This window comes from Cygnus atratus, chromosome 2 (assembly GCF_013377495.2).
Source record: "Cygnus atratus isolate AKBS03 ecotype Queensland, Australia chromosome 2, CAtr_DNAZoo_HiC_assembly, whole genome shotgun sequence".
Taxonomy (NCBI): domain Eukaryota; kingdom Metazoa; phylum Chordata; class Aves; order Anseriformes; family Anatidae; genus Cygnus; species Cygnus atratus.
In genome coordinates, this window is record NC_066363.1 from 23,924,548 (window position 1) to 23,949,621 (window position 25,074).

General features: G+C 41.0%; 1 protein-coding gene across 9 annotated transcripts in view; it reads left to right on the top strand.

The window, feature by feature from the left end:
* Positions 1-2,230: 2,230 nt before the first annotated feature.
* The window catches only part of CDK14 (cyclin dependent kinase 14), a 332,062-nt gene continuing 309,218 nt past the window's right edge, over positions 2,231-25,074 (top strand). For 6 of the 9 annotated variants that reach the window (XM_035545538.2, XM_035545537.2, XM_035545532.2 and 3 more), the window contains exons 1-2: positions 2,236-2,672; positions 8,759-8,790. Coding sequence is in view for 7 of the 9 variants with exons in the window: in XM_035545532.2 (XP_035401425.1) it covers positions 2,591-2,672; positions 8,759-8,790 (114 nt within the window). In the remaining 2 variants the exon portion in view is untranslated. Of the gene's footprint in view, positions 2,673-8,758; positions 8,791-25,074 lie in introns of all 9 variants that reach the window. The other 3 variants (XM_035545540.2, XM_035545541.2, XM_035545542.2) reach the window with 3 other exon arrangements.

Sequence of the window (25,074 nt, forward strand, 5' to 3'; positions counted from 1 at the left end):
CTGGAAACAGAAAAGGGTTGGGCGGGGGAGAGAACAAAGAAGGACTTTAACATACATGTTTCTGTCAAGAGAAAACCACACGGGGAAGAATAACAAAACCTGCAACATGCAGTTTGAAGGTTTCTGCACAGCTTCAACCTCTTCCTTCCTCTGGTGGAGCATGTCTGTGTAATATCTCTGCAGACTGAGATTGTACAATTTTCAGGAGACAAGGGCTGTGTTTCTCTCACTGGCACCACACTGCCGTCTAATTTAGGCAAAATTTTCCTTGATTTAAAAGAGCCTGACATGTGCCTGTAGATTGCTCCCAAGCAGCTGCAAAGCCAGACACTTGTCAAAAATTTGAAGTTGCCTGTACCGTCACAGAAAGCAGAACACACTGCAGTCGTCTGGCAGAGGCTTGTCCTCTGCGCCTGATACCGTTAGAGTTTACCTAGAAAATAGGGGGAAAAATGGGAATGTTGTTCCAAATTCACTAGGTGCTAGAAACATTGGTTTACATTAGTAAGACAGCATCAGTTAAGTATGGTTAATTACAGGTTCCTCAGAAACTATATCCCTAAGTGCCAAGAGAAAGCCACAGACTGAATTACAGCAGTGTTCGTGCAAGTCTCAGCCGGGCAGCGAGGCTGCCTGGCGTGAATGGTATGCACAGAAAGTGAAAAGGGCTCAAATGCTCAGCTTTTGCTTCTGGACCAGAAAATATTATTTATGTTGACAGCATTTTCCTCTTCACTTGGAGTAGGAGTGTTCACAAATATTAGCATCAGATGTAAACAAAGATCAAATTATTTAACTATTATTAAGGACTTAAATGTCATTTTTTTGAACGGACTGAATAAAATATGATGAAGTGCTTGTGTCCTCCCTTTTTTTCTCCTTCCAGCCTCCTTGTCTGTTTCTTCTTCTTCTCCTTCTTTTTTTTCTTTTTTCTTTTTTTTTTTTTTTTTTCCTGTGCCCGTCTGTAAGGTTTCAGCTTCCACCCTGTCTCCAGTTCTTTCCGTAATATGACATATCCGACATTAATGTGGCATTTTAGCTCCTATTTCAAAGACGCTACTGGGGTCATTAGGATTCACACCTCTGAAAGCCTTTTTATCAAACAGGCTGTACATTCAGGGGTTGTGCACAGGACGTTTTGCCAGTGTTACTGTACTGCTATATAGCACGACAATTCCCGTAATCTGGTATATCACAAGAGCCACGCACGTAAGTGGAGAGCAGATTTCCACCTCGAGAAGCTCCATATTTGCCATCCCTGCTACATTGAAATAGACAGATCTGATCCCAAAGAGCTCAGAATTGCAGATGGCTTGAACCCAACTCACCTAAATGCTTGTCTAGACAGATGTGCTTTTAAAATTGAGTTAAAAACTCTTAGCTTGGGCAGCGTCTAATCCCAGTGAATTGCATTAGCTAGCCTCATTAAAACCCAAGTTCATTTTAACCAGATAACACGCATCAAAATACAATTTGAAACAGGTAAACCCAGGTTTTAAAATGTGTTACCTAGCATGTATTGTTCTCGAAAAGTACCTTCTTTCTGTTTTGGACTAGACACGGCCATCCATCTTGATGGGTTAAACTGATTTGTTTTTCAGCAACGTTGGTTCAGTGGAGTTAACAAGATCAAACGCTCTCAACGCTCATTAAGCCGCAGGCTAACGCATCTGCAGGCTTGTTGGCCGGCTGCGTTTTGGGACGCACGTGGGGAGAAGCCCAGCTTTCCACTTGAGGGCTGGAGTGCGTCCTGGGGGGGCAAGGCACCGTTGTGCTCCTGCTGCAGTGGATCTGGGTGATGCCTCGGGCCAGAGCCTCTGGGCTGTTGGCGGAGGGAGGGAGGGATGGATGGGGATGGATAGAGGGATAGATGGAGGGATGGGGTTGGATGGATAGAGGGAAGGAGGGAGGGAGAGAGGGAGGGATGGGGATGGATGGAGGGATCGGATGGATGGATAGAGGGAGGGTTGGGGATGGAGGGAGGGATGGACGGGGCCCGGGGCCGGCCCGCTGTCTCCCCGCCTCTCCCCTTTCAGCCCCCGCTTCCCCTCCCGGCCGGCCCGGCCCGAGGACACCGCCCCGCAGCCCGGCTCAGCCCGGCTCGGCTCGGCTCGGCTCGGCGCGGCGGGGCTGGCTGCAGCCCGGCTCGGCCGCCTCCTCCCGGCCCCGGAGCGGGGCGCCCCTGCCCCGCCAGGCTCCGCCTTTCTCCTCCTCCTCCTCCTCCTCCTCCTCCTCCTTCTTTCTCTCCCGGCGCACCCCTCCCTCCCTGCTGCCTCCCTCCGTGCCCGCACCCGGCCGCACTCCCCGCTCCCCTCTCCCCTCCGCGCGTTCCGCCTGCCCCCGGCTCCCCCCTCGGGCCGTGCCGGGGCAGCCCGGGGAGCGGGGCCGGCACCGCGCTATGAGTCCCGCGGCCGCTGCTGCTCCCTAGGGCTCCGTCCCCGGAGGGGCCGGGACCGGGACCGGGACCGGGACCGGGCAGAGGGCTCCCCGGGCAGGGGGCTCCTGGGGGGAGAGTGGGCAGGGGCCGTGCCCGGCCGTGCCGCAGCCGGGATTGGGGTTGGCGAGGAGGGGGGTGCCCGCCGTGCGTGCCATGATCGGCTCGCAGTCCGCCGAGAAGCTCGGCAGGATGAAAAAGTTGCGGAGAACTTTGTCGGAGAGCTTCAGCCGCATAGGTGAGGGCCCGGCGCGGGGAGCGGGGCCGGGGCCGGGCGGGGGAACGGGGTGATGGTGGTGGGATGGGTGTGCGATGGTGGTGGGAGGGTGGGGTGATGGGACGGTGGTGGTGGGATGGTGGCGGGGTGATGGTGGTGGGGTGATGGTGGGGTTCTGGGGGAGGTCCCGGGTTGCCCAAAGCGCTGAGGGGCTCCCCCGTACCCCCCGCTCCACCTGCGGGGGCTGTGTGGGGAGCGGGGGGTTTGGCGCCGTCACAGCCCCCCCAGGAAGTGTTTCCTACAAGCAAGGCCCGGGGAACACCGAACGGTCCCCAGGCGGTGTGGAGCTGGAGCCGAGTTGGCCCGGCAGAGGGTAGGCTCCGTTGCCAAAGGGAAACCTTGAGAAAAAACGTGGGAAAGGGAGTTGTTTTTGTGGTGTTGTTGCAGGTCTGGTCATTTATTTTTGGTTCAGGCTGCACATTCTTTTAAGTTGAGGCATGAGATGCTGAGGCAGATAATGCTGGAGCAGGGATTTGGGAGGGCAGACAAAAGAAGTCTGTCTGTCGGCTGGTGCTGAACCTTGTCGTGCTTTCCCCGGCATAAAGCATCGTGAGGTAGCGTTATCTGAGCACCACTGCCGAGCGTGGTACCTCCCGGTGTCACCGCCTCATGCCTGGCTTTGACAGCAGGTTGTTTTGCTCCAGGGTCTGTTCCTGAGAACAATGCCAAAGAGTTGCTCTGGTGGTCTTGGGCCAGTGTTTCTCTTGGTCTTCAGCACAATGCTGGGCTTCATTCAGCATTCAAAGCATTAACACCGGCCGCCAGCATCACTGTGCAGCTGGGCAGGGAGAGAAGGCAACCTGGGCGAGGTGTGAGGCGGCTGTGGCCTGAGGTAGTGGGCAGCTGGCACTGGGAGCCCGGGACAGATGAGGGGACACGGCAGCCCCCGTCCCTGCAGGCCCACCAGAGGAGGGCCCTTGGGCAGCCCTCGCCCCTTGGCTGTCCCATCAGGGCACCTTCCCTTGCAGTTGGTCAGGCTGTCAGATGTAGCTCTACTTTCAGAGCTGCGTTGTCCCAGAGAGAGAAAAGGATGTGCCCAGAGCTGTGACATTCAGTCCTCCCTTGACAGCCTCATTGGGGAGGCACGTTAAAGTACATGGGCACTGCAGCTTTGCACGTGTTGTGTGCGTGCTCAACCTCTAGCTTTTAGGGACTGCACACCTGAAGTGTAGGGGAACATTTGAAATCGTCTGTCTGTCTTTTTTTGTCTGATTGAAAGATGGAAAAGACTGAAAGTTCATGTTTGTAAAAAGAATTTCAAGGGTAAATGTCAAGTTTCAATTCTGAAGTGAATATTAAGTCGCAGTTCTGTATCTCTCTGTGCCCATATGAAAATAGCTTTCACCTCTAATCAATCTAATGTCATTTAAGCATATTTTACGAGTTTGATTTAAAAGAGAGAAGTCGGGTGTTTGGTCTCTCACATGCTCGTGTGCCTGTATGCACACACGGACACCCCTGTACGGAGCTGTGGGCAGGTTTTAGCCAGGGGAAGTCATTAACAAAGGGAGGATTTTGAGTGCTACCTTATCATAGCAGTGACAGCCCCCTTAATGCCTTCTTAGCATCAAGACCTCTCTGTGTGTTAATTTCTGCACATTTTAGTGGCTTTGTTGGGTCATCGTCTCTCTTGTCATTTTCCCAAATGAAACGTTTTAGTTTCCTTGGAGCTTTGGCCTGCTGGAGGTACACATGCTGTTACATCTTCCGTATGCTGGCTCTTTGTGCAGTGCAGGAGCAGGGGAGGCTGGCTTGTTTGTTTGTTGTGGCTGTTTTGTCATTAAACTCAGCTGCTACCAGCATGACTGCTCCATCCTCAGATGCTCTAATAGCGGGACCATCACACCGGGGACTGCACTGTGAGCAAAAACTCTAATTTATCAGTGTGAGGTTTGGACCTAGTCCACTCCCCGATACCCACAGCCACAGATAAGCCCAAGCAAAGCCAGCCTCTGTTTAAAACACTCTTAACTTGCATATCAGGAAATGCTCAGGTAAAACACGCGCTCTACTTGTGTTTTGAAATGTAGGAGAAAACCAAAGCCTCATTAGGAAAGGTCTTCTGGCTTTTTGTCACTCTGGTTTTACACCTCTTTTTGGCAATAAGGTGTTCTGTGGTGAGATTAGTAAGTTACTGTATTTAGTCTTGAGTCTTGTCAGTCTTCTGTTCAGTTACAATCAATTTTAAATCTACGATGATCTTTAAACTTTTCCCTTTCTTCTGCAGTCTATATCTTTTCATAGGTTCAAGTACACAATAGTGTTATGAACACAGTCATGTAAGCGAAAGAGTAACCTGGTATTCAAGTCAAATTGTGAGCTGAACCTTCCCCTGCTGCAGCAGCACCAGGCATCCCCCAGTGTTTGCACTATCTGAGCTGCCAAATACAATTCTTCCCATAGTACAAGACCCCTTAATTTTGATACTGATGTTACTTTTAGCTTCTTTGATAAGGGGAGCGGAAACGCATCCGAGTTGTCATTGGCAGCGTGTTTTTGCTAGGAGTTACAAGTTAATACTCACTGAACTACCTTCAAGACCACTTTCTCCCCACAAAGTACTTCCCTTTATTTGAGAGGCTGTATCAGCAAGGAATTCAAAACTTGATTTTTTTTTTTTCTTTTCCCAGTGTGCAACGGTATGTAAGTTATGTTTGAAGCTATTTCCCAAAAGAAGAAAAAAATGAAATGTGGTATGGATGTTCTGGATATTTCCCCAGCATCTCTAGATAAAAGAGAAGGCAGACTTAAAACCAGCTTAGTTATCCCTGGGGCGCAAAAAGGAGCCATTATTTTGTACCAACTGTAGCTTCAAGCAGACTTGGCCCATTTTCCTAACTGTGATCTGATACAGTTCAGCCACTGCATCCAGAAACTGGCAGGGGGTCATGTATTTGTCTGTATTGTATATCCTTATCCTGCAAAATGATGCAGGCTGATCCAGACCATAGCTGTCAGAGTTCCTAGCATTAAACTGTTTATTTTGCTGCTTATGAGCTGAAAAATGTGATGTGTGAAATTGTCTACCTCTGAGCCTTCATCCCAAGGCTCAGAGGTAGACAATTGCCTTGTCCTATTTGCAAGTCTGGTAAAGCACAGTATGACACCATGGTGTGTTGGAAAAAATGCACGTGGCCTGTGGTGCTAAGCTGAAGTCTATATTCTAAAACAGACAGGGTGGCCTTTTATTGCAGAAATTACATGCTGACAGTTCTAGAAGAATTAACCATCTTTGCTGCTTAATGCACCATTTGTGCTGCCAGAAGTTTTCTGGTGTTACAAGGAGTATCTCTTAAAATTTACCATGTCGTGAAGAACTTGCATTGCTAAGAATCCGAAAAATGTACAGAATTCTTTTTATTGATAGGTTTCCCTTCTTACACAAACAGCCAAATTAGTTTACAAATTCTACTTTCCTTGCTTACACACTGTTGTACGTATACACAAACACATCATACTACGTCAACCAACTTTCTGAGTTTCGGTTGACTCCTTGTTTCTTTTAGCATTTAAACCTTTATTAGGTTTGGTTCTTAGTTTTACCCTTTGATAATTATGTAATGAAAATCAATAATCAGTAATTTTATAAAATTGTCATCATCTTGTAGTTATGTAAAGAGTTCCTGGCTATGCATTTGTTGAAGCGAATCTAGTACCAAAATCATATTTTGAGATCTTTTCAGTTCATGCCATTTAACCTCTTTTTTTTTTTTTTTTTTTAATGCAATCTGTTTAGTCAGAAACTAACACCAGGGTCAAAAAAAAAAAAAAAAAGAAAAGGAAGCATTGCTGAAGGTTGTTCACAATGCACTAAAAGTAGTCTGTGGCAGCTCTGAGCATCTATGTGCTGTTACTAGCTCCTCACTGATACAAAGGTTATCTCCACTAATCTCCCCTAATGTACACTTGCATAGCTGGCATACCTGAGATAATGAGAAGTGCATTTCTAAACAGTTTATTTATTTTTTATTTTTTAATTGGGAGAGGCTTTTTTAACTTGCAAAAAAGGATTGCATTAATGAGAAAACATGCTCATAATGTCGTTAGTTGTGTAAAATATGCTGGTTTGATTTTTTTTTTTTTGAAGATGCTATGTAAATTTAATAATTGTGTTGTTTAGCAGAATCTGATTTAATGAGGGGCTAGGACTGTCATATTCCTATTTTTGAAGGTTCATTTAAAAAAAAGCTGTTTTAGTCAAAGTTAGAAGTGAAAGTAAAGACAAGCCAGAAATATGCAGCGGATCACAGATTCCCATTTCTTGTTCTGTTATGTTGTGAATTATGTTGGTTATCTGTTGTTTGGTTATTCCTGGAATGTTTTGGCCTCGTGAAAATCAGGAGTTTTGGTGAGGGACAAAAGCTTGTCAGCATGACCCAGGTGTATCATATTCCATATTTATAGCTTGCATGTCCTTGTGACCTGAGAAGTAAATAAAAAGATTAAAAATATGTTCTTAAAAACTGGTTCATTTTTTTTTTCTCTTTTCTCTATGTCCCAACTCATAATTTTTGGGTACTTGGGAATGACAGTCTGAAAATGTTTTGTCAGGCCTTTAAGACCATAAAAATGCATTTCATGATAAAAATGTACAGTGTGCGCGCCTCAATCTTCTCAGCAAAATCTTTTTTTTAATTTATTTTTTTATTTTTATTTTTTGTTACTGAACATGAAATCTGGAATCTAGATGAGTAATTGTAACACAGCAATTTTCAGAGATTTTTTCAGAGATGGGGGAATACATTTTTCATGTCCCAAAGAAATGCCAATATGAAAGCAAACAAAGGCTGGAGCATCTGTGCTTTCCTGTGCAAGGAAAACTGTGATTTGTAGCTTGCTGCCTGGGGCAGAGGTTGCAGAGCTGCAACACTTTTCTGCAGTGCTGTCCTGTGACAATGCAGAGCTCACCTGCCTCAGTTATCCCTGTGGTACAGCTTGCTATGGTTTGGGGTTTTTATTTTATTTTAAGCTTTTGTTTCTGAAGACAGGGTTTGGAAGAGGTGGTGGATTAGAAACTCAAGTGATTTGAAGGGAGAAGGAGCACCTGAAAAAGGAAACTACCGAAGTCTAGATCCTTAAAGATGCTGCGCACTGCTGAAATCAGTGAAATTTGGGTGTAAGAAATGTTATATTGCTTAAGTGGTCAGGAGCCATCTGAGGTCTATGGTCATTCAGGTTACCTCTGTCGAGTTGCGGACATTCATTATTAAATGGAAAAGTAGTAGTGCAATCATCAGCTCAACGGTTTGTCATACTTTTTTTTTTTTTTTTGACTCTTCAAGAAAAGTCAAAGCAGAGCAATTTCAGGGTGCAGTGTGCAGTGCCCAGTCCCTGGTTGTTCTGTTTGTGGTGTGAAGAGCAAAGAAAGACCTTCTACCTTCCGACTGATATGGTTCCAGTGGAGATTTGGAGAAGTTAAATTGTGTTCTCAGTTCAGTAAAGACACCCAGTATGCTAAAGGAAAAAAGTTGCATCAGATTAATGCTTGCTACAACTTTAAAGCTATTCATATCTGTCTCGCTTCACCAGTTCATGCATTTTTGGTACTGTTTTCATGCTTTCTTTTTTGTTGATTTAGTGTAAGAAAGACAGAAATCTCATCTGTTTTAATGCAAGTCATGTGGTTTAAAGAAAAACACCAAAAGCCTGCTACAATTCATACTTCAATGTAAAGATTTAGTACTTCACAAGCTGAATAGATGTTTAGGTGTTTATTATGCTTTTGCTTTATGAAGTTCAGTCAGGCTCTCCGTAAAATGCTCAGTAAAAATTAAAATAAAGAAACTTGTGGACTTTTACTTTCCTTAACCTGGAAGGATAATATTTTTCATAAATATGTAAATGTAGTTTCTTGGAAACATGCTGTGCAGTCCTACATTCCATTTAGTTTCATATTTTGAGTATAAAATTGTTATTCATGCCAGCATGTTCTTTCATAGTATGACAGGAAAATGTTGCTCTGTTTTTCTCTTTCCTGGAGTTAGTTGTTTTGTGCTCATTGAAATGCAGTACAGATAACTATTTCTTTTTTTCCTTTTATTTTAAAGCCTTGAAGAAAGAAGATAGCGGCTTTGATGAGGTAGGTTAAATATCTGTGTACCTCACATAGTCCAAATCTGCCTTACTATTTCTCACTAGTGCTCAGAGACCCACAGACAGTAGTGTTACTGCATGCATGTGTGTTAATACATGCATATTGCTTGAACATGTTTTCATTTCCCAAATAACTACCAGATGAATTTGTTGGTTGAGGGCTCTGAATGGAATGCTTGTTTTCTTGAATATAATAAAACTGAAAAGTCATATGAGTAGTGTTCGTGTAAAAAAAGTCACATACAGAGAAATGGCGCATGCGGAGCAAATACTTTATAGAACTTTACATACCTGAGTTCTTGTAGGTATGTAGACAATATAAAAATGTAATTCTTGAGAGAACACTATATAAAGTGCTGCTGCATTGTCTTCGTATTGAAGATCTTAAATGAGATAGATGCTGCTTATGAAATTGAAACACACACACACAGAAAACCAACAGCTAGCTTTATTGATAAAACTGATACTTGATTATTCACTGCAGTCGTGTTTGGGGTCTGTCCTATCTGCCATATGATGCATATGTTAATTTTTAAAATATGCTGTTCACAATTTGTGCTTGATTTATTTGTGACAGGCTTTGAGAGGTTCAGGTTAGCATTAGTTGTCCTGCAGCACAAGTGTATACAGGAACAGGTGTAGTTCTTAAGTGTGGTGAGTTGTAAGTATTGAAGTCAGTGCTTGCCTTGTACTGCCCTCCACCACCTTAGCTGGAAACAAACAGTAATATTTTCAAGCGTTGATGTTACGCTTTTGGCAATTCTGTGTCTTCCTTATTGGATGCAGTAAGCTTAAGTCTCGGCGGATTACAGCGAGATAGCTGGTGAGTAATGCCAGATTCTGAAATAAATGGTGATGTAATGTCCTTGATACTGGATCAAATTAGACTTCATCTCTTTCTGAACAGATCACATAAAATTTTATACCCCTCTGCTGAAATTCACTAATAGCAATATAAATGTTTTAAACTTTTCTGGCATGTTGCAGAGTTTGGATACAGCTCAACCCCTCTTATGTCTAGAGCGAAGATCCTGGAGTTGGACTGTGTCAGAAACCCTTGTTGTATGTCAGTGGTCCTGACTATTGCAGTTCTACTACAGCACTGTTAGAACTTGATGCCTTTTTAAAGTTATGACTATTTTGATAAGTGGTTGGTAGCTTCTGAATCCTTCTTTTACAAATCTGGTCTATTTTTGTTCAGTGCTTTCTTTATTCTGAATGCTTCAGTGTTATATCTGTTATAACCTACCCAATAAGTACCTTGTATTATATTTGATACAGAATTTGAATGGATCTATAAAAAGTTAAAAACGCTGTTTTACAAAGATGGCAATTCTTCTGTCTCTTCCCCTTCGGATTGTTTATCTACAGGTTGTATATGTTTTCTTTAAACTTGGCTTTCTGTTTGAACAGGAGACAACTTGAATGTGCTTTCTATTTAAATTCAGGGGTGTGTGTGTGGGGGAAAAAATGTCAGATATGTTTTTAATGGAATCAGACATATTGTTTGTGTGACTTACTGCAGTGGTTGCAAGAGAATGCTAGTGGGAAAAAATGCACAAAAGAATTTTCTTCCATCTCCTGTAAGTATGGAAGAGTTTGGTGTGATGTTAGTATCAATCAGTTCCGTAGTTTTAGGTGACACTTATTGGAAGGAAGAAAACCGGGCATAGTTTTTATATTGTCCTCATTAATCCCTTCAAATTCTTGGCGATCATCTAGCCTAAAGTATGAATCAAATGGACTGTACCATGTATCACTTAATTCCTTTCTTTTCAAACATCCTTCAAATCAGAAAATAAAACAATCTTTGGTAACAGTAGTGCACTTGATTGTAGTTACATAGTTCTAAGGGAGATGACATTTACAAGCAGAGAAGTGAGCACATTTGTTGGTCTCAGAGGGCTATCCTGAAAAACGCTATTCAGACCATAGCATGATATGAAAGGAAAGAATTCTAGTTTTCTGGCTAGTATACATAATATTGGTATTGCCAGGAATGCAGTTATGAACAGAGTTATGATGAGAAGAAATGGGAATATCAGATGAAAAGAAGGGAGAGTAAGTAGTTATCTAGGTAGTGTTTTGCCTCAGCTTTTTAGGTCTTATTATGAAAAATGGTATGGCCAATCATTGAAACTCTAATTGCATTTAACAACTGACACAGTCTCCCTGTTCAATTAAAAGATTATCCTTCTGTGGTGCTGAGAGATGCTGTGCATCTCTTCTCAACAATCACTTCCAGCTTCCGGGAGAAAAGTTGGCCTGTGAAGTTGGGGCTGAACAAGAAGCGATGAACAATGAACTGAAGGCGAAGACTCAGTGGAGAAGGAGGATTCATGGTTTTAGCCATTTAAATTGTGGCCAAAGCACCAGTAGCAAAATCAGTCTAGCAGGGACCTGAAATCTCTGAGGGGAGAGGGAAAATGACCTACAGGGGAAGAAGACCTTTCTAAAGCTGCAAGGTCTGGGTTTGCCGCTAAGTCAGTTGTCAGGTTATTCTGCACATTTTAGGTGTTGCATCAGGCTCTTACTTGTTTATCCTTTGGGAAATGCGGAGGAAATAAGAGCTTGTTTAGTGGATCTTTTTATACCTACTTTATACTTGTATGCAGTAGCTCAGAAATGTACAACGCTGCAGGAAGTCTTTATTTTGAAGAGAAACTAGTAAAAATTAAGATATCAAACATGGCAGGTAAGTGTGTCACATAATTGCTTTCTGTGGGTTATGAAATTAATCTGTCTAGTAAATTAGGACCAAAAGAATCATGAACAGCAAATCCTATGAGTAAGATGCATGCCAGAATATAATTTTAGTTGTTCCTGAAGTGTTATAGTGATCTTTGCAGTGCATTTAGTCCTGCCCATAAGCTTAGAGCACAGCAGTAGCACAAAGGAGTAGTGTAGGATTTGTCACTCTTTTGTACCTGCTTTTAAGTTACTTTGGTTAAATTTTAAATGACAAGAAAAAAAAAATATATGGATGCTGCTAGCCTTTACTTCAGTCTGTGAAAACAGTCAAATTAATATGGAAGTTCAAATCCATTTATATCCTATTTGCCTTCATTAGGATTTATGGCATCTTCCAGGGACTCCTGTGAATAAATGAGTGGGATACAGACCACTTTTTATGTTGTCTTTATGTTGTCTTTTCCTTTTTATCATACCAGTGTTTACTAGTCACCTTTTGACAACTGGAACATTGGCTTGATCCAATACCTACTGAAGTCAGCGAGATGTTCTCATTGTTTTCAGTTGTTTATGGATCAGTTTCTTGCAGAATGAAATATCATAATTTGGGGGTGGGGAGTACAGGACGTTCTTGCCTGTTTTCAGGGTTACTTTGAGCAAGAGGAAGTAAGAAGAGTTTTTTATCTTCTTGTGTCCTGGAATATTGTTACCTGCTCTCTGAAGAAGGCCAACTGCAAAAGATAGTTGTCCTATTTCTTCAAGCAACCTAACCTAAACCCAAGGATCTTCCCTTCTCTCTGAGTGCGGATTTTGATATAGAAAGCATCTGTTTCATTCTTTTAGGCAAAACATTGAGAAGGGATTATGTGCAACGTGCTGCCTCATTATCTACTCCGGATAGCAAGATATGAGGTAAACACTTACAAGGTGTAGTGCTACATGCAAAGAGCTGTCTATAAACAAATGCTTGGCCTTTGAGTGAACCTTTTTTTTTTTTTTTTTTTTTGTATGTGTGTGTGTTCCAGTAGTTTTTTCTGTTACAAGTAATAACTTCCAACTATGCAGGATTATTTTGATGCCTGTGGACTTTCAGTATAACAGGAACTGTGGAATTTGGCCACTGTGTCTTATAAAGGTGAAACTACTTTCTTTTTCACTTGAATGTGATCAAGGCCAATTGGGTGTAGCTGAATTGCAGCATATTTGTTGGAGTGACACCCAGTGTTGATACTGTGACTAAGCCCATCACAACGCTTGTAACCTGTTCCTTTGCTTAGCTACTTGCACTTATGATTTATTTCTAAATTATTGTTAGTCTTGAGCTGTTAGTTCTTGTCCTTCTGTTGTTAGCAGTTTCTCTGAGCCCTTAAATTGTAATTTAAGACCTTTAGTCATATGTATGCACACTGGCTGAATTAACAACAGCGTCATAATGAAATCAAAGTGAAATAATCTTAAGTCTCAGAATAATTTATGGGATTATTGTTTTTTATGTATTTTGTTGTATTGCTGTTGTTTAGCTATATTTTGTTCAGTTTCAAGAGCATATCAGAGAAGTAACTGCAGGGTTTCTTATGAAATACTGTGATTGTGCCTGCCACATACATAATCCTTTCTGACTCCTCCCAGTAATTTTGAAGTTGGCCAGCACTGGCCTCCTAGATACTTGACGAAAAAGCATGTGAGTTGGCTGAGGGACAGAGATAAGAATCTCCTCTGACTGAAAGGCTGGAATGCAAGGTCATGTAAATATAAGAGAATCTGTGTGGAAGGGTTATAAATACTCGGACCTCAGTAAAATCCTTAATACTCATCCACTTCTTACTTCATTTGTAGTCTCCAAGCACAAGGAAGCTGAACTTCATTTATTTAGTTGTTTCATTCATGGAACAACCTCTGTGTTTTTGAAGTGGAAGTCTGTGAAAGGGGAAGGAGTTTTGCCAAACTGCTTCTTGGTTCTGTAATACGTTTGCTCTTGCAACCTCTCTTTCAATAAAACAAAACCAAAAAGGCTATTCCTTCTGTGGGATGTTGCCATTGAAAGTCGTAGTTTAAAAGACATCTATGCTTGAACCAGAAATCTTGTATAGAGAACTTTTTGAATTCAAAGATTTAAAAGGAAGGATAGAGCAGGAAAAAAAAGTAGAGGTCTGTAAGGAATGAACAAGAGGAATACGAATGCAGTAATGCAGGAAGCACATAACACAATAAGTAGCATTTGTGCAATTTTTTCAATGTTTTCTTTGTATGCTTGAGAGAGCAGTGGATATTGGAAAGTATAGATATGGAATGATACCTTTACCTTCTCCTCCTGCAGCAGAGGATCTGGATTATGGGAGCCTTCAACAGAGGTGGAGGAGAAAGAAATTTAGCCTTCTTGAGACTTAATGTTACTTTTTGTGGTATCTTGGAATAAGCATTAGCAGTTTCACACCTGGGAGACTTAAAAGTGTGAGGTTGGTGTGTGACAGACATAGGGAAGAACATGTGATACAAAGGATTCTGGAAACCTGCTTGTTATTCCTCCTTCTTGGGTGGGGTAATTCTTTATTGCTCAAGGTACTGCAAAATCATTACAGCCATGGACTAGTTGTCTGCTTCTTGGTGACTGTTCGCATTTAAGAAGCAGTGGACTGGTGACTACTGAACTGATTTGTGCGGTGGAAAGTTCCAGAGAAGTGGTTAAAATAAGTGTTTTGTGGGTAATGTTTAAGATTAGCCTGCAGACCTTTGGGGAGGGTGGAGGGAGGGCGTTATCAGCAGTGAGAACTGAGGTTTGGCGTAGGGTTTACGATGACTCTCAGCAGCAGTTTTCATCTGCTTGGTGCAGAGGCAAGCAGGTAATATATGGATAACAGTTGCAATATGTGAACGAAGGCTGAGGAAAAAGAGATTTGGGAAGAAGTGCTAGGAAAAAGAAAAAGCTATAATTAAATCTGGAAAACAAACAGAAGTATAGGTGTCATAGCAGTTTCTAAATAATAAGTAGGGAGCTGGGTCAGAAAACCTTCATCTGGTGGTTTACATTAGTTTGCCAAAGATGTACAAAGGTGATTGAAACATCCTGAGAGATGGGTCTGCTCGGACATACATCACAAAGTAAATGAGAGGAAACATAATTCCAGGCAGAAGATAAATTCACTAGCAGTAACTTCCAGTACTGAATTATCACTTGGGACATAACAGAGACGAAAGTTTTCTGGGGGAACAAGGGAGGTGAAAGCTCAACAATCTGGTGGTTCCTGTGGGAGACCTGTCTTCATTTATGCAATCCTTGGATTCACAACGAGGTCTTTGTGTTGTTGATAGAGATTTCTCCAGTCTGCCATCTTTGGGAGAGAGAATGGATGGGGATGATGTCTCCTGGGCCTTTCCTTTACAAAGTAAATTTCCTGGGAAGTGATTTGGTTGGGTCTGTGTTCCTACCTCTCCTAGCTCAACTTCTTCCTACCTCCAGTACTGTTTGCTTACACTGCTGAGGATCTGGTGTTGATCCAGTGGCTCTCTAGAGAGAGAGGGTTTAGCAAGCAGCTTGCGCTACAGATTTTCTCATCGTTGTTGCCATATGCTGGGCTTTAAGGCCATTTTAACAAAGTATGAATCTGAATTGTGGACGGATGTGTGGTGTGACTATGTGCGGGTTTGTAGCAGGACAGTATAAACACTTCAGTTCTTACAAAGATGTTCTCAGCTGCTTAAAGGGAATGATCTTTTCCTCTTGAGAACTGATCATATAATTAACAGAAGTGCTTCAGGTGAGCCTGAGGATGAAGAGAATGGATGGAAGACTGCAAACTTTTGACTGGAGTATGGCAGCTTCTTACTCGATTGGCTGTGTGAGAGATGTGTCTTTCGTCATTTATAAAAAGGCTTGTTTGTGAAATTTCTTGTGGGTTAAAAAAAAAAAAAAAAAAAAAGGCCAAAACTTTGGAAAGCCTCACTTAACTTCTCAGAGAACTACCGAAGTTCATTGTTTTATATGACTTTAAGAGATTCCTGTCACTTCCCTGTGCTGTGTGGCATGTGGAAGAAAGAAGGGTTCTGGAAAACGTGAGATGCTTCAGAAGCAGGCCTAGGTAACCACAGTGCAAACTAATAAGTAATTGGCAGATGGCAGAGAAGCAACAGAGCAAAACTGACTGGAGCATGGCTGCCCCATTGCATTCAGTTTCAAGGCCTTGAAGCAAAATCAGAGACCATTTGGAAGATTTTCAGGTTTACTTGATGGTGACTTTTTACTCAGAACAGGAGTTGACCTTGGTGGGGAACCTGAATTTGATGAGATCAGAATTTTAGAACTTTTCTGTTGTGCTCAGGGGAGGATTTTCATCCGGGGGCATCACTAAATCTGTTGAATGGCAGTGGTTTGACTCTTTGCCCAGCCATGTGCTGAGTCGTGCATTCTTCTGCCTGGTGCGTTTGTTGACAGCGCATCCAGTTACCTTTCAGAAAGTTTACATTATTTACTTTTTTTTTTTTTTTAAAAAAAAAAAAAGGATAAGTCAACCATGAAACTGCTTACTCTCCTTCTCTGCATTCCCTTCTCCTATCGGTAATGGATGGAAGAAGGGTTTGTGTCACTAGTTAATGTGTATGTGTCTTGTGATTAATTTTTCTTTGGAAAAAGACAAGGCAAAAGATCAGAACTTGATCTGAATCCGTGCCTATGGCAGTGATTTGTGAGGATCTGGCCAAAATGCTGGCATATAAGAGTTTTAACCTCTGTTCTGGCCATCAGGGAAATGTTTTAGATATCAGAAACATTACAAAATGAGATGAGTTTCCAGGAATACTTCTCTCACTTGGGCACACGTATTTGCGTGTGGGGTGTTCCTGTGGATCAGACAAGTGGGTATATGCATTCCAGAGACATGGAGTCTGAATGCAAGCCGTTAAAATTTTGGTGAAGTGCACTTATGTGTAAATCCTGCTGTTTATTTTCTTTGTATAGATGGGATGTAGTAATTTATTTGTTACTCTGCTTTGGTTTATCTACCAAACAGAGTACGTTACATATGGGATCAATAGCTTCTTGTTCTTGACCTTGCTGGGTAGTCTGAGCTGCAAGACAAGAAATAATTCTGTGTCCTTCTTGATGGTTCTCTTTCCTACCTTCCTTGTACTTAGACTTTATTGCTTTTTTATTATTTCTTCAAGCCACAGTACTAGCATACGTATGACTATATTTAAATATTGTTCCCTTGAAAGAATCTAAATGAAAATAAATGGTTTCTGTCTATATTTTTTCTTTCCTAAGAAATTCTGTGTGTACGATGCCTCATCTGATGTGTTACAGTGTCATCGATAACTGCGTATTTGCAGAATGCCATCCACAGTAATGAAGGTTCTGAGTCAATTGACATCTCTTGCTTATTTACATGGAAGAAAGAAGAAAGGGAGAATGCAGGTTATACTTGTTTATTTAAGCAAAATGTATTTTATGTGCATGACGCAATGTCATTTTGATGATGATATTAAGGCCTAAAGAAATTGTCATTGCCCTACACCTCTTTCTCTATTTATTCTGGTGTTTGTTTATCTCTTTCCTCTTCCAGCAAAGCTTTGTACTTCAGTGCCAGCTGCTAGTACTTCTTTTGCTCTTTCCAGGTACAGCAGTTTTCAAACTTAAGTTTTGTGATTCAAATGCGAGTACTATAGGTTATTTAAATGTGAAATACTGGTAGTGATTTGATAACCACAACTGAGAGTGAACACTGCTGAAAACTTAGTGATAAAATATGGTGGCAAGACCACTGACAGGGCCTTGTAAAGGTCATTATCGATAATTCTGATTAAGAACTGGAATTGGGTTCTCCTGAGCTGGTTACTTAATCTGACTGAAGTTTCCCTGTAGGATCCAGATGTTCATCTTTTTCAGTCTTGAGAAATAGAAGCAAAGTTACTAGCTTCAGAAGCTGTTCATTGCTGTGCAAGCCCAGAAAAACCAGTGACTTACATAGATATATTTTTTTTTTCTTGCTGTCATGCTCTGTAGGGCTTTTCTTTGTATGTGAACTTCTGAGTCTGATAACACACCATGCAAGATTATGTACTTCCATACATACATGCTTGAGGAATTTTCCTGTTTCTGTTGGAGTAAAATGAAATTCTTGTTACTGGTGGATTTTTAATTGTGCAGAATTGTGGTCAGTACTATTTACTTTAATGGGTTCTTTGTCTTCCTTTTCCTTTGTTGGAACTGTTTCACTGGATTTGTGGCCACGCTGATCCTGAAACCATACCTGAGGCTGGCTTCATGCTGTTCTTGAACTTGTTTTCTGACTACAGTTTTGAAAATTTAACAGTCTCGGGAAATTTGTTTGAGGTCACTTGCTGTTATTAGTTAGGTCAGAGATGCCCTTCAGCTTTGAAATCTGGAAGGCTTTCTGTTATCCTAAGGATGTTGCAAGAAGCAGTGTTGAGACTAGGACGTGTATTTTGGTTCATACTATTTTCTTAAGCTAATACCCTCTCAGCAAAAGCATTTTTCCTCACTGTTTTGTTAGGCAGTTAGAGAGAACAGTTAGAAGAAAAATTTATTGAAGCTGATGTAGTGTTTAGTCAGTATCCCCTTGTTTTTAATCTCCATCTCTTTATTACCATAGAGTGATTTTTCCTGACAGAGAAACAAGATTTTTCACATTATTTTTGATAACTTCTTTTGTCAGAAGACTAGTTCCCTTCCCCCCAACGTGGGGCTGGTGTGTTAAACCACTTCTGTATCATTTGGAATTAATAGTTGTCTTCTTGTAACAGTTTCTGGCTTCATTTTACTTTCATTCACCCAGTACTGTGACCAAAACTGCATTATAGTCAAAGGTGGTGTCCGTAGCTCTTGGTTAAGTCTTAAGGCATATGTATGCTTATTTTATTTTATTTTATTTTATTTTATTTTATTTTATTTTATTTTATTTTATTTTTCCCCTCTGTTTTGTGCCTGATTTTGTTTACGGCTTAGTCTCAGCATGTAATTATCAGTATTCACCATTTATCTTTCTTCTTTTTTGTCTTGTTCTTAGACTGGAACGGTTTCCTTGTCCGCGGTGACAGGGCTGCTGCTGAAGTGCTTGCCAGTTGTAGAGGCAGCTGCAGGCAGCACGGGAGTGCAGCCAGAGGTGGGACCACACGTCCCAAACACAGCAGGCAGGGAGAGCAGGGGAGCACCTGCGGGCTGCCTGCGGCCGTGGGGCAGTAGCAGAAGTGATGGTGGCGCCTCTTTACTGACTTTCCTTCACTGCTTTGCTGATGCCAATTACTGATGCAGTTTTACAGTTACAATAGCAATCTATACTTGCTCAAAAAAAAAAAAAAGTATAGCTTATCCATACAAAGAATGATGCCACTTTGATTCATCAAATTAATTATCATTCTGAGTTTCTTTAAATATGCAAAATGTCTCATGATTGCAGGTTTGCTCTTTCTGGAGGAAAAAAAAAGGTCTCTGTCTATGTATATATTTAAAAAGAAATTACCAGTTAGAAACAGGATGTTACAAACTTCTCATGCTGACCTTGGAGATGCACAGAATTCCAGAAACCAGAGAAGAACATCTGGAGAAATACTCGAGGCTTTATTTATTTATTTATTAGTGCAACATGGCTCAGTTAAATGGGATGCATCTGGCCATTGTCAAGTCGTGATAGAAGCTCAGAGAAGATGAAGGGATACGCTCAATTTGCTTGCCCTTTAAAAGGTGTACTGTAACACTTCAGACTTTTTCTGTTCAACTCAGTAAGAAAATGATATTTTTGTCTTTGAAACCAAAGTTTGAAGTAAGCAAGCAGTTACAAATTAGACTAAGTACGTGTATTTCTTATATCTCCAGAACAGTTATTTTCAGTGGTGTGGAGAGAATACTTAATCATACATTATATGTGGACATAAGACAATGTTTGAGCTCATACTTTGAACCCAAAGTGATGATATTTAGCAAAATACTGTATCAAAAGTAAAAATCTAAGTTACTGTTAAGAAAAATGGTTCTCGTATATTTGAACACTCTTGCCAGGGAAGCTCTTTTTCTAAACGTTGTTTTCTGCATTAATATCAAAAACGTTCTAATTGAGATACTGGTAGGTTTAGTGTAAGCACTGATTATTTCATTCTTCCAGAAGTGTGGTAGAAATAACATGGATTTTTACAGTTGAAATGATGTTTCATTTTGGTGTCACCAGTCAAGCTTCAGGCAGGACACCTATTTGAATCTATGCCTGTAGAACCTGGCAGAGCTCATGAGTATGTTTAATACTCACTGATAAGTTGGTGAGTCCAAGAAGGGATTTCAAGAGGCTGCTAGGGTTCAGTGATGATGTAAGACTTTGGAGCAGATGTTCTGCTGTGAGTGAGTCCTCATTGTGGAAAATTGTGTGAATCCTGTTTATTTTATTGTCAAAGTTTGGAAGAATGCCATGACTATCTTCCTTGCTCAGTTTCTATCTCTTGTGAAAAATGCAGAGAAGAGGCCTCTTGGAGGGGAAGGCAAAAATTTGATTTTTTCTTTTGCCAAAGAACGTAAACGGAATTAGAGTTATTTAGGGGGAAACTATTAATTATACTCAGAGTGTGCTTCTTAGTTTTCTTCAAAACTTAAAATATGAATAGCAAATCAGTGATACAGGCAGGAATTAGATTGAACTTCAGTGAGTTGCAACCCCCCTGTTTAACCCCAGGACAACACCACTTGCACTCGTGGTCTATTGGTGTATCAGTAATGCCATGAACTGCTCCTAGGGACAGTTACATTGCCAATAAATCCTGCGGGCATCCATTACAGCCTTTAACTGGGTACGAGATGAAATCCAGATCAGGGAAAAGAGGTGACTCTGTCTCTAAGACCAGTCAACACTGTTTCCTAAAAATGATTACGTTGGGTACCAACCAGGTAGAGAGCAGCTTTGCAGAAAAAGCGCTGGGGGTCCTGTTGGACACCAAGTTGAATATGAGCCATCAACGTGCCTTTGCTGTGAAGGTGCCTAATGATATCCTAGGCTGCATCAGTATGACAGTTGCCAGCAGATCAAGGGAGGTGACCCTTCCCCTTTATTCATCCCTAGTGAGGCCACACCTGGAATGCTGGGTCCATTTCTGGGCTCTCCAGTACGTGGGCATGTATGTACTGGAGAGAGTCCAGCAAAGGGACACAAAGATGGTTGAGGGAGTGGAGCATTTCTCCAATAAGGAAAGGACGAGTGAGCTGGAACTGCTTAGCATGGAGAAGAGAAAGCTCAGGGAGGATCTTATCAATGCGTATAAATACCTGAAGGAAGGGTACAAAGAAAATGGAGCCAGACTCTTTTTGATGGTGCCCAGTGACAGGGCAAGAGACAGTGGGCACAGACTGAAACACAGGGGGTTCTGTCTGAACATCAGGAAACATCTTATTGTGAGGGTGGCAGAGCACTGGCACAAGTTGCCCAGAGATGTCTTGGAGTCTCCATCCTTGGAGCAGAAGGAGATTGGAAGGCACTCCAGAGGTCCCTTCCAACCCCAACCATTCTGTGATTCATGCACTTTATTGCAGGCTTCTTTTTGCAATCTGTTTGAAGCTTTTTGCATCACTTGTGTCAAAAACAATTGACTTTTAGTTATGTTGTATATAAACACTAATGATATTTTAAATGTTTTTGTGAGGAGAGGTGATCTGCTTCAGATGTAATTCCATACGGTGCATTGCAAGTTTTTGTGGTTCAAGTTCTATAAAGAATGTCAGAGGTGCTGTTTCAAAGCTCTTGTTTATGAAAGCTTAAAAGAAATCCAGATGTGAAGATTCCGTAAAAGCATTTGTAGTGAAAAGCTTTTCTTTAGAAGCTCATTCCTATCCATCGCTCGTCTGCCTAAGACATCTCTGGAAAAATCCCATTTCTTTCCCTCCCCAAGCCTCTAACACTTGATACTCTCGAGTAAACAACACAGTGCTTTGTCAAATGAGGGGAATTCTACACCATGTCTTGATTTTTCTCTTTTTAAAGGACACTTTTAAAACTGGGGGAGGGACAGTGCTAAAGGAAAGCAAACAACTTTCTTTATGTCTTGATCAGTAGTGGTTTTAGGCAGTATGGAGGAGAGGGGAGATACTGATATTAGTATATGGTTTTTCCTTTGTAAACCTAAGGGAAGGGGGAATATCCCATTACGTTTATTACTTACTGCATGTGTTTGTTTTCCGTAGTTTTCTAATTTAGTTGCTCTTCAGACATGTTTCATCCTCTTCACAAATGCACATAGTGTGGAGTTATAAGAAATGAGTCTGTGCTGGTTGAAACCTCTAAATTCTTGATCTAAAATGTGGTCATTATGTGCTTCCTGTGGTGAATGTCTCTGTTTATAGGCTTAATCCTGAATGAAATGTTTCTGGTGTTGGAACTGGCATTAGTATTAAGAAATATCGTATGGAAAAAAGAGTCATGGAACCAGAATGTGACCAGAATTTCTCATTTTCCTCTTATGGACTGTCAGAAGGACTCCTGGTTGTCATTCTTGGTTTTAATGCGTGAAGGCCTTACCCCTGGTTTATAGGAAGGAGTCTGAGAGCTGGTGATGATAATGGGGTTGTATTCCTAATGGGAAGGGTAACGTTGTACCTATAACTTTGTTGTTGTTGTTTATGCGTAAAGCTGCCATCAACAAAACACAGCTGAATGACTTGTATTTCTGAATGCGTGGCATACCTGTATTTCAGTTTTCTGTCTGAGATGGGCATGTGATCACGTACGTAAGTTAAGGCGTAAACTGCTTCATATTAACTTTCTTTCATTTGTCTGGAATTGCCCCTTTACATGCTCTTATTGTGGAGTACCTGCCATTCTGTAATAGCAGGAGAGCTTACATCCTGCTAACTTGTTCATGAAGCTCTGTCTTGATCAGCAAACTTCTTCAACAGAAGAGTTCAAAAGATTGTGCTCATTATGCTAAAAAATAAAAATAAAATAAAAATGGCACCCCTAGGCTCCTGCATGATCAAACTTGGGGACGTTTTAAAACCAGGCCATAATTAATTGTACAGTAAAACAGAATTATTAATTAATGTTTTTAAGAGAATGGACTAAATTATGTTCACCCTCTCTGTACAGTTTTGGAAAAAAGAAATATGCATTAATAAACAACATGACTGTAATTAATTGATGATCCCCTGGAGAGGGTTTGCTCCCAGAGTAGCTAATTACTGTGTAAAATACTAAAAAATTAATCCCAAAGCACATCATGAAAAATCAGCCATGGGTTAGTGAATTGTGGTGATTGAAACAGATTGCTTTCTGTCTTAATGGCTAAAGTTAACAACTGAGACAAATGATGAAATGCAAAACAAAACTCCAGTGTTTAGGTGCATTTTGGCATTTCTAATTAATGAGCTTTTAGCTGTGCCACTAAAAATAGCATAAAGATCTTAGTAGAATTAGTGTGAGCTATAAACCTATCTCTTTTTTTATTACTTGTGGAAGATCTAGACAGGTCCTAAACGTTAGAGTCCTCAACTTCATCATTCCCTACTTCTTTGTTATCTGTCTTCAATATTCTGCTGGGTCTATTAGTTTTCTCCTATTTCAGATAGAATTCAAGTGTGTTTTTTTTTTTTTAATTGTTCACAAAAATAAATTTCAGAAGCTTACTATCCTATTAACATAAATGATGACATAAATTTAGGTACCTTTTAATGAGCAGTTCATTGTGTGTTTCTCAGTTGGCAACTGAGGTAGATTTTGCAACTGGCTTCCTAAATTCTTAGTAAATTTTTGCGAAGACTGAAATTCAGTCTGCTTTGTGCCTCAAGAGCTTCAGTGATTTCCAGGGAAATACATGAATATATCAAAAACTTGAACAGTTGTAGAATCAAGGCCTTGATTTGTAAAATGGTACTTAGTAAGAAAAACAGGCACAAGGTAGTATTTTTTTTTTTTGTTGAAAACAATGGTTATTGCTCAGATAAATGTTAGCAGCATTGATTGATTGCTGACAAGAGGTGTAGAAGTGATTAACATGACAATGTACAAATCATGCCATAAATATTTTTGTCCCTTGCAACTGCAGCAGGCATATAAACTCAACTTTCAGGTATTTTGTAATGTGCTTTTTGAAGGAAAAGCTTTCTTTTTCCTTTGGAGAGAAAATTAAAATTGTTTCATACTTAAGTTTTCCTTGTGAAGTCTCTATAATTCTACTTCAGCCTACCTGGTGCATCTTTTGTACAGTTTAAGCGAAGCTTTGATGCATTCGTAGATACCTCCCCTTCTTCCTTTCCTTCCTCACTCCTAAATCTTATTATGTGGCTTTACTATGAAAATGGACTGTTCCCTAGGCTTCTTTTCAGAAAATGAGTTTTCTCACTCTGCAGTCTGTTTATAAGTCTATATATGTTACGTACATATATCACTCTCTCTCTCTGTAGACTAATAAATAAACTGCAGTGAGAAATGTATAATAAACTATATACATTATATAATTTATATTTTGTATGTTATATAATATATAACATACTGTAAAATAAACAGTTATAAATAAGTATGTTTAAGAGGTAACTAAGGATATCAGAAATATAGTGTGACTTTCAGTCTTTATAGGTAATGATTTAGAAACACTCTGGTCTCAAATATAAGTGAAAATTGGTCATTGGTTCTAAGCCTATTCAAACAATTTTTTTTTTTCTGGGGATGAATGCATGTACAAAATAAATTAATTGCTGTCTGTAAAATGATGTATTCAAACTACAGATTTCCATGTTTGGCAGGTTGGGTCTTGACTTGGGCATTTCATCCTGCCTTTATCTGTTATACATATTCTGTATAAACTTTACCATCTGCATGCTTGATGTAAATCACTTCCCTCACGTTGACTGGAAGGATTTGGGAGGGGAAGCTAGCAGTTACATTGCTGGTGTATTCTCAGCTTTTATAGATAGGAGGCATGCTGCCCAGCTCCTTCTCTGTTTCCACCTTGATGCTCTGAAGGAGTTGGGGAGGTGACAGCAGAAGGAGTTATATGTGGTTTTCCTTTGCATACCTATAGAGGAGGGGTCACCATTTTTTTCTTTGCTCTCGCTGTCTAAGGTACTTTGTTGAGGTGCCTTTGGGAGTTTCTTGGAAAGGCTTGGCTGGAGCTGGAGAAAGTAAGAACAGTTACGGGGATACAGCTGTGTTGTAAGGAGAAACTGAGTAGATTGGGATCATTACGTCTGGAAAAGACCACCAAGGCTGAATATGACAGATATGCAAAATTATGAATGATGTAGATGAGGTGATTAAAAATAAATTGAAAAGACGAAAGTTTTCTGTGGAGAGCTTAATTGAATTGATCTCATCACCTCGTGTTGCTGTTCCTGACTTCCCACAGTAAAGGTGCTCCGGGGCCTGTTCTGGAGGTAAAAGCCTTTACAGGGCCCTTGGTGTGTGTGGGATTTTTCCCAAGATTTGAGAGAGCAAAGCATGTCTGGGCAGCCAAGCAGATGTTGGAGGAGGGGACAAATGAAAACCATCTGGAGGTGACTCTCACTGGAAGGGTATGTGCTCCCTCAACAGAAACCACAGAGCTTATCTATTGACTGTCAGAGAAAGCAGACTGGGCAGAGCAGTTTGATCCAGTATTGGCT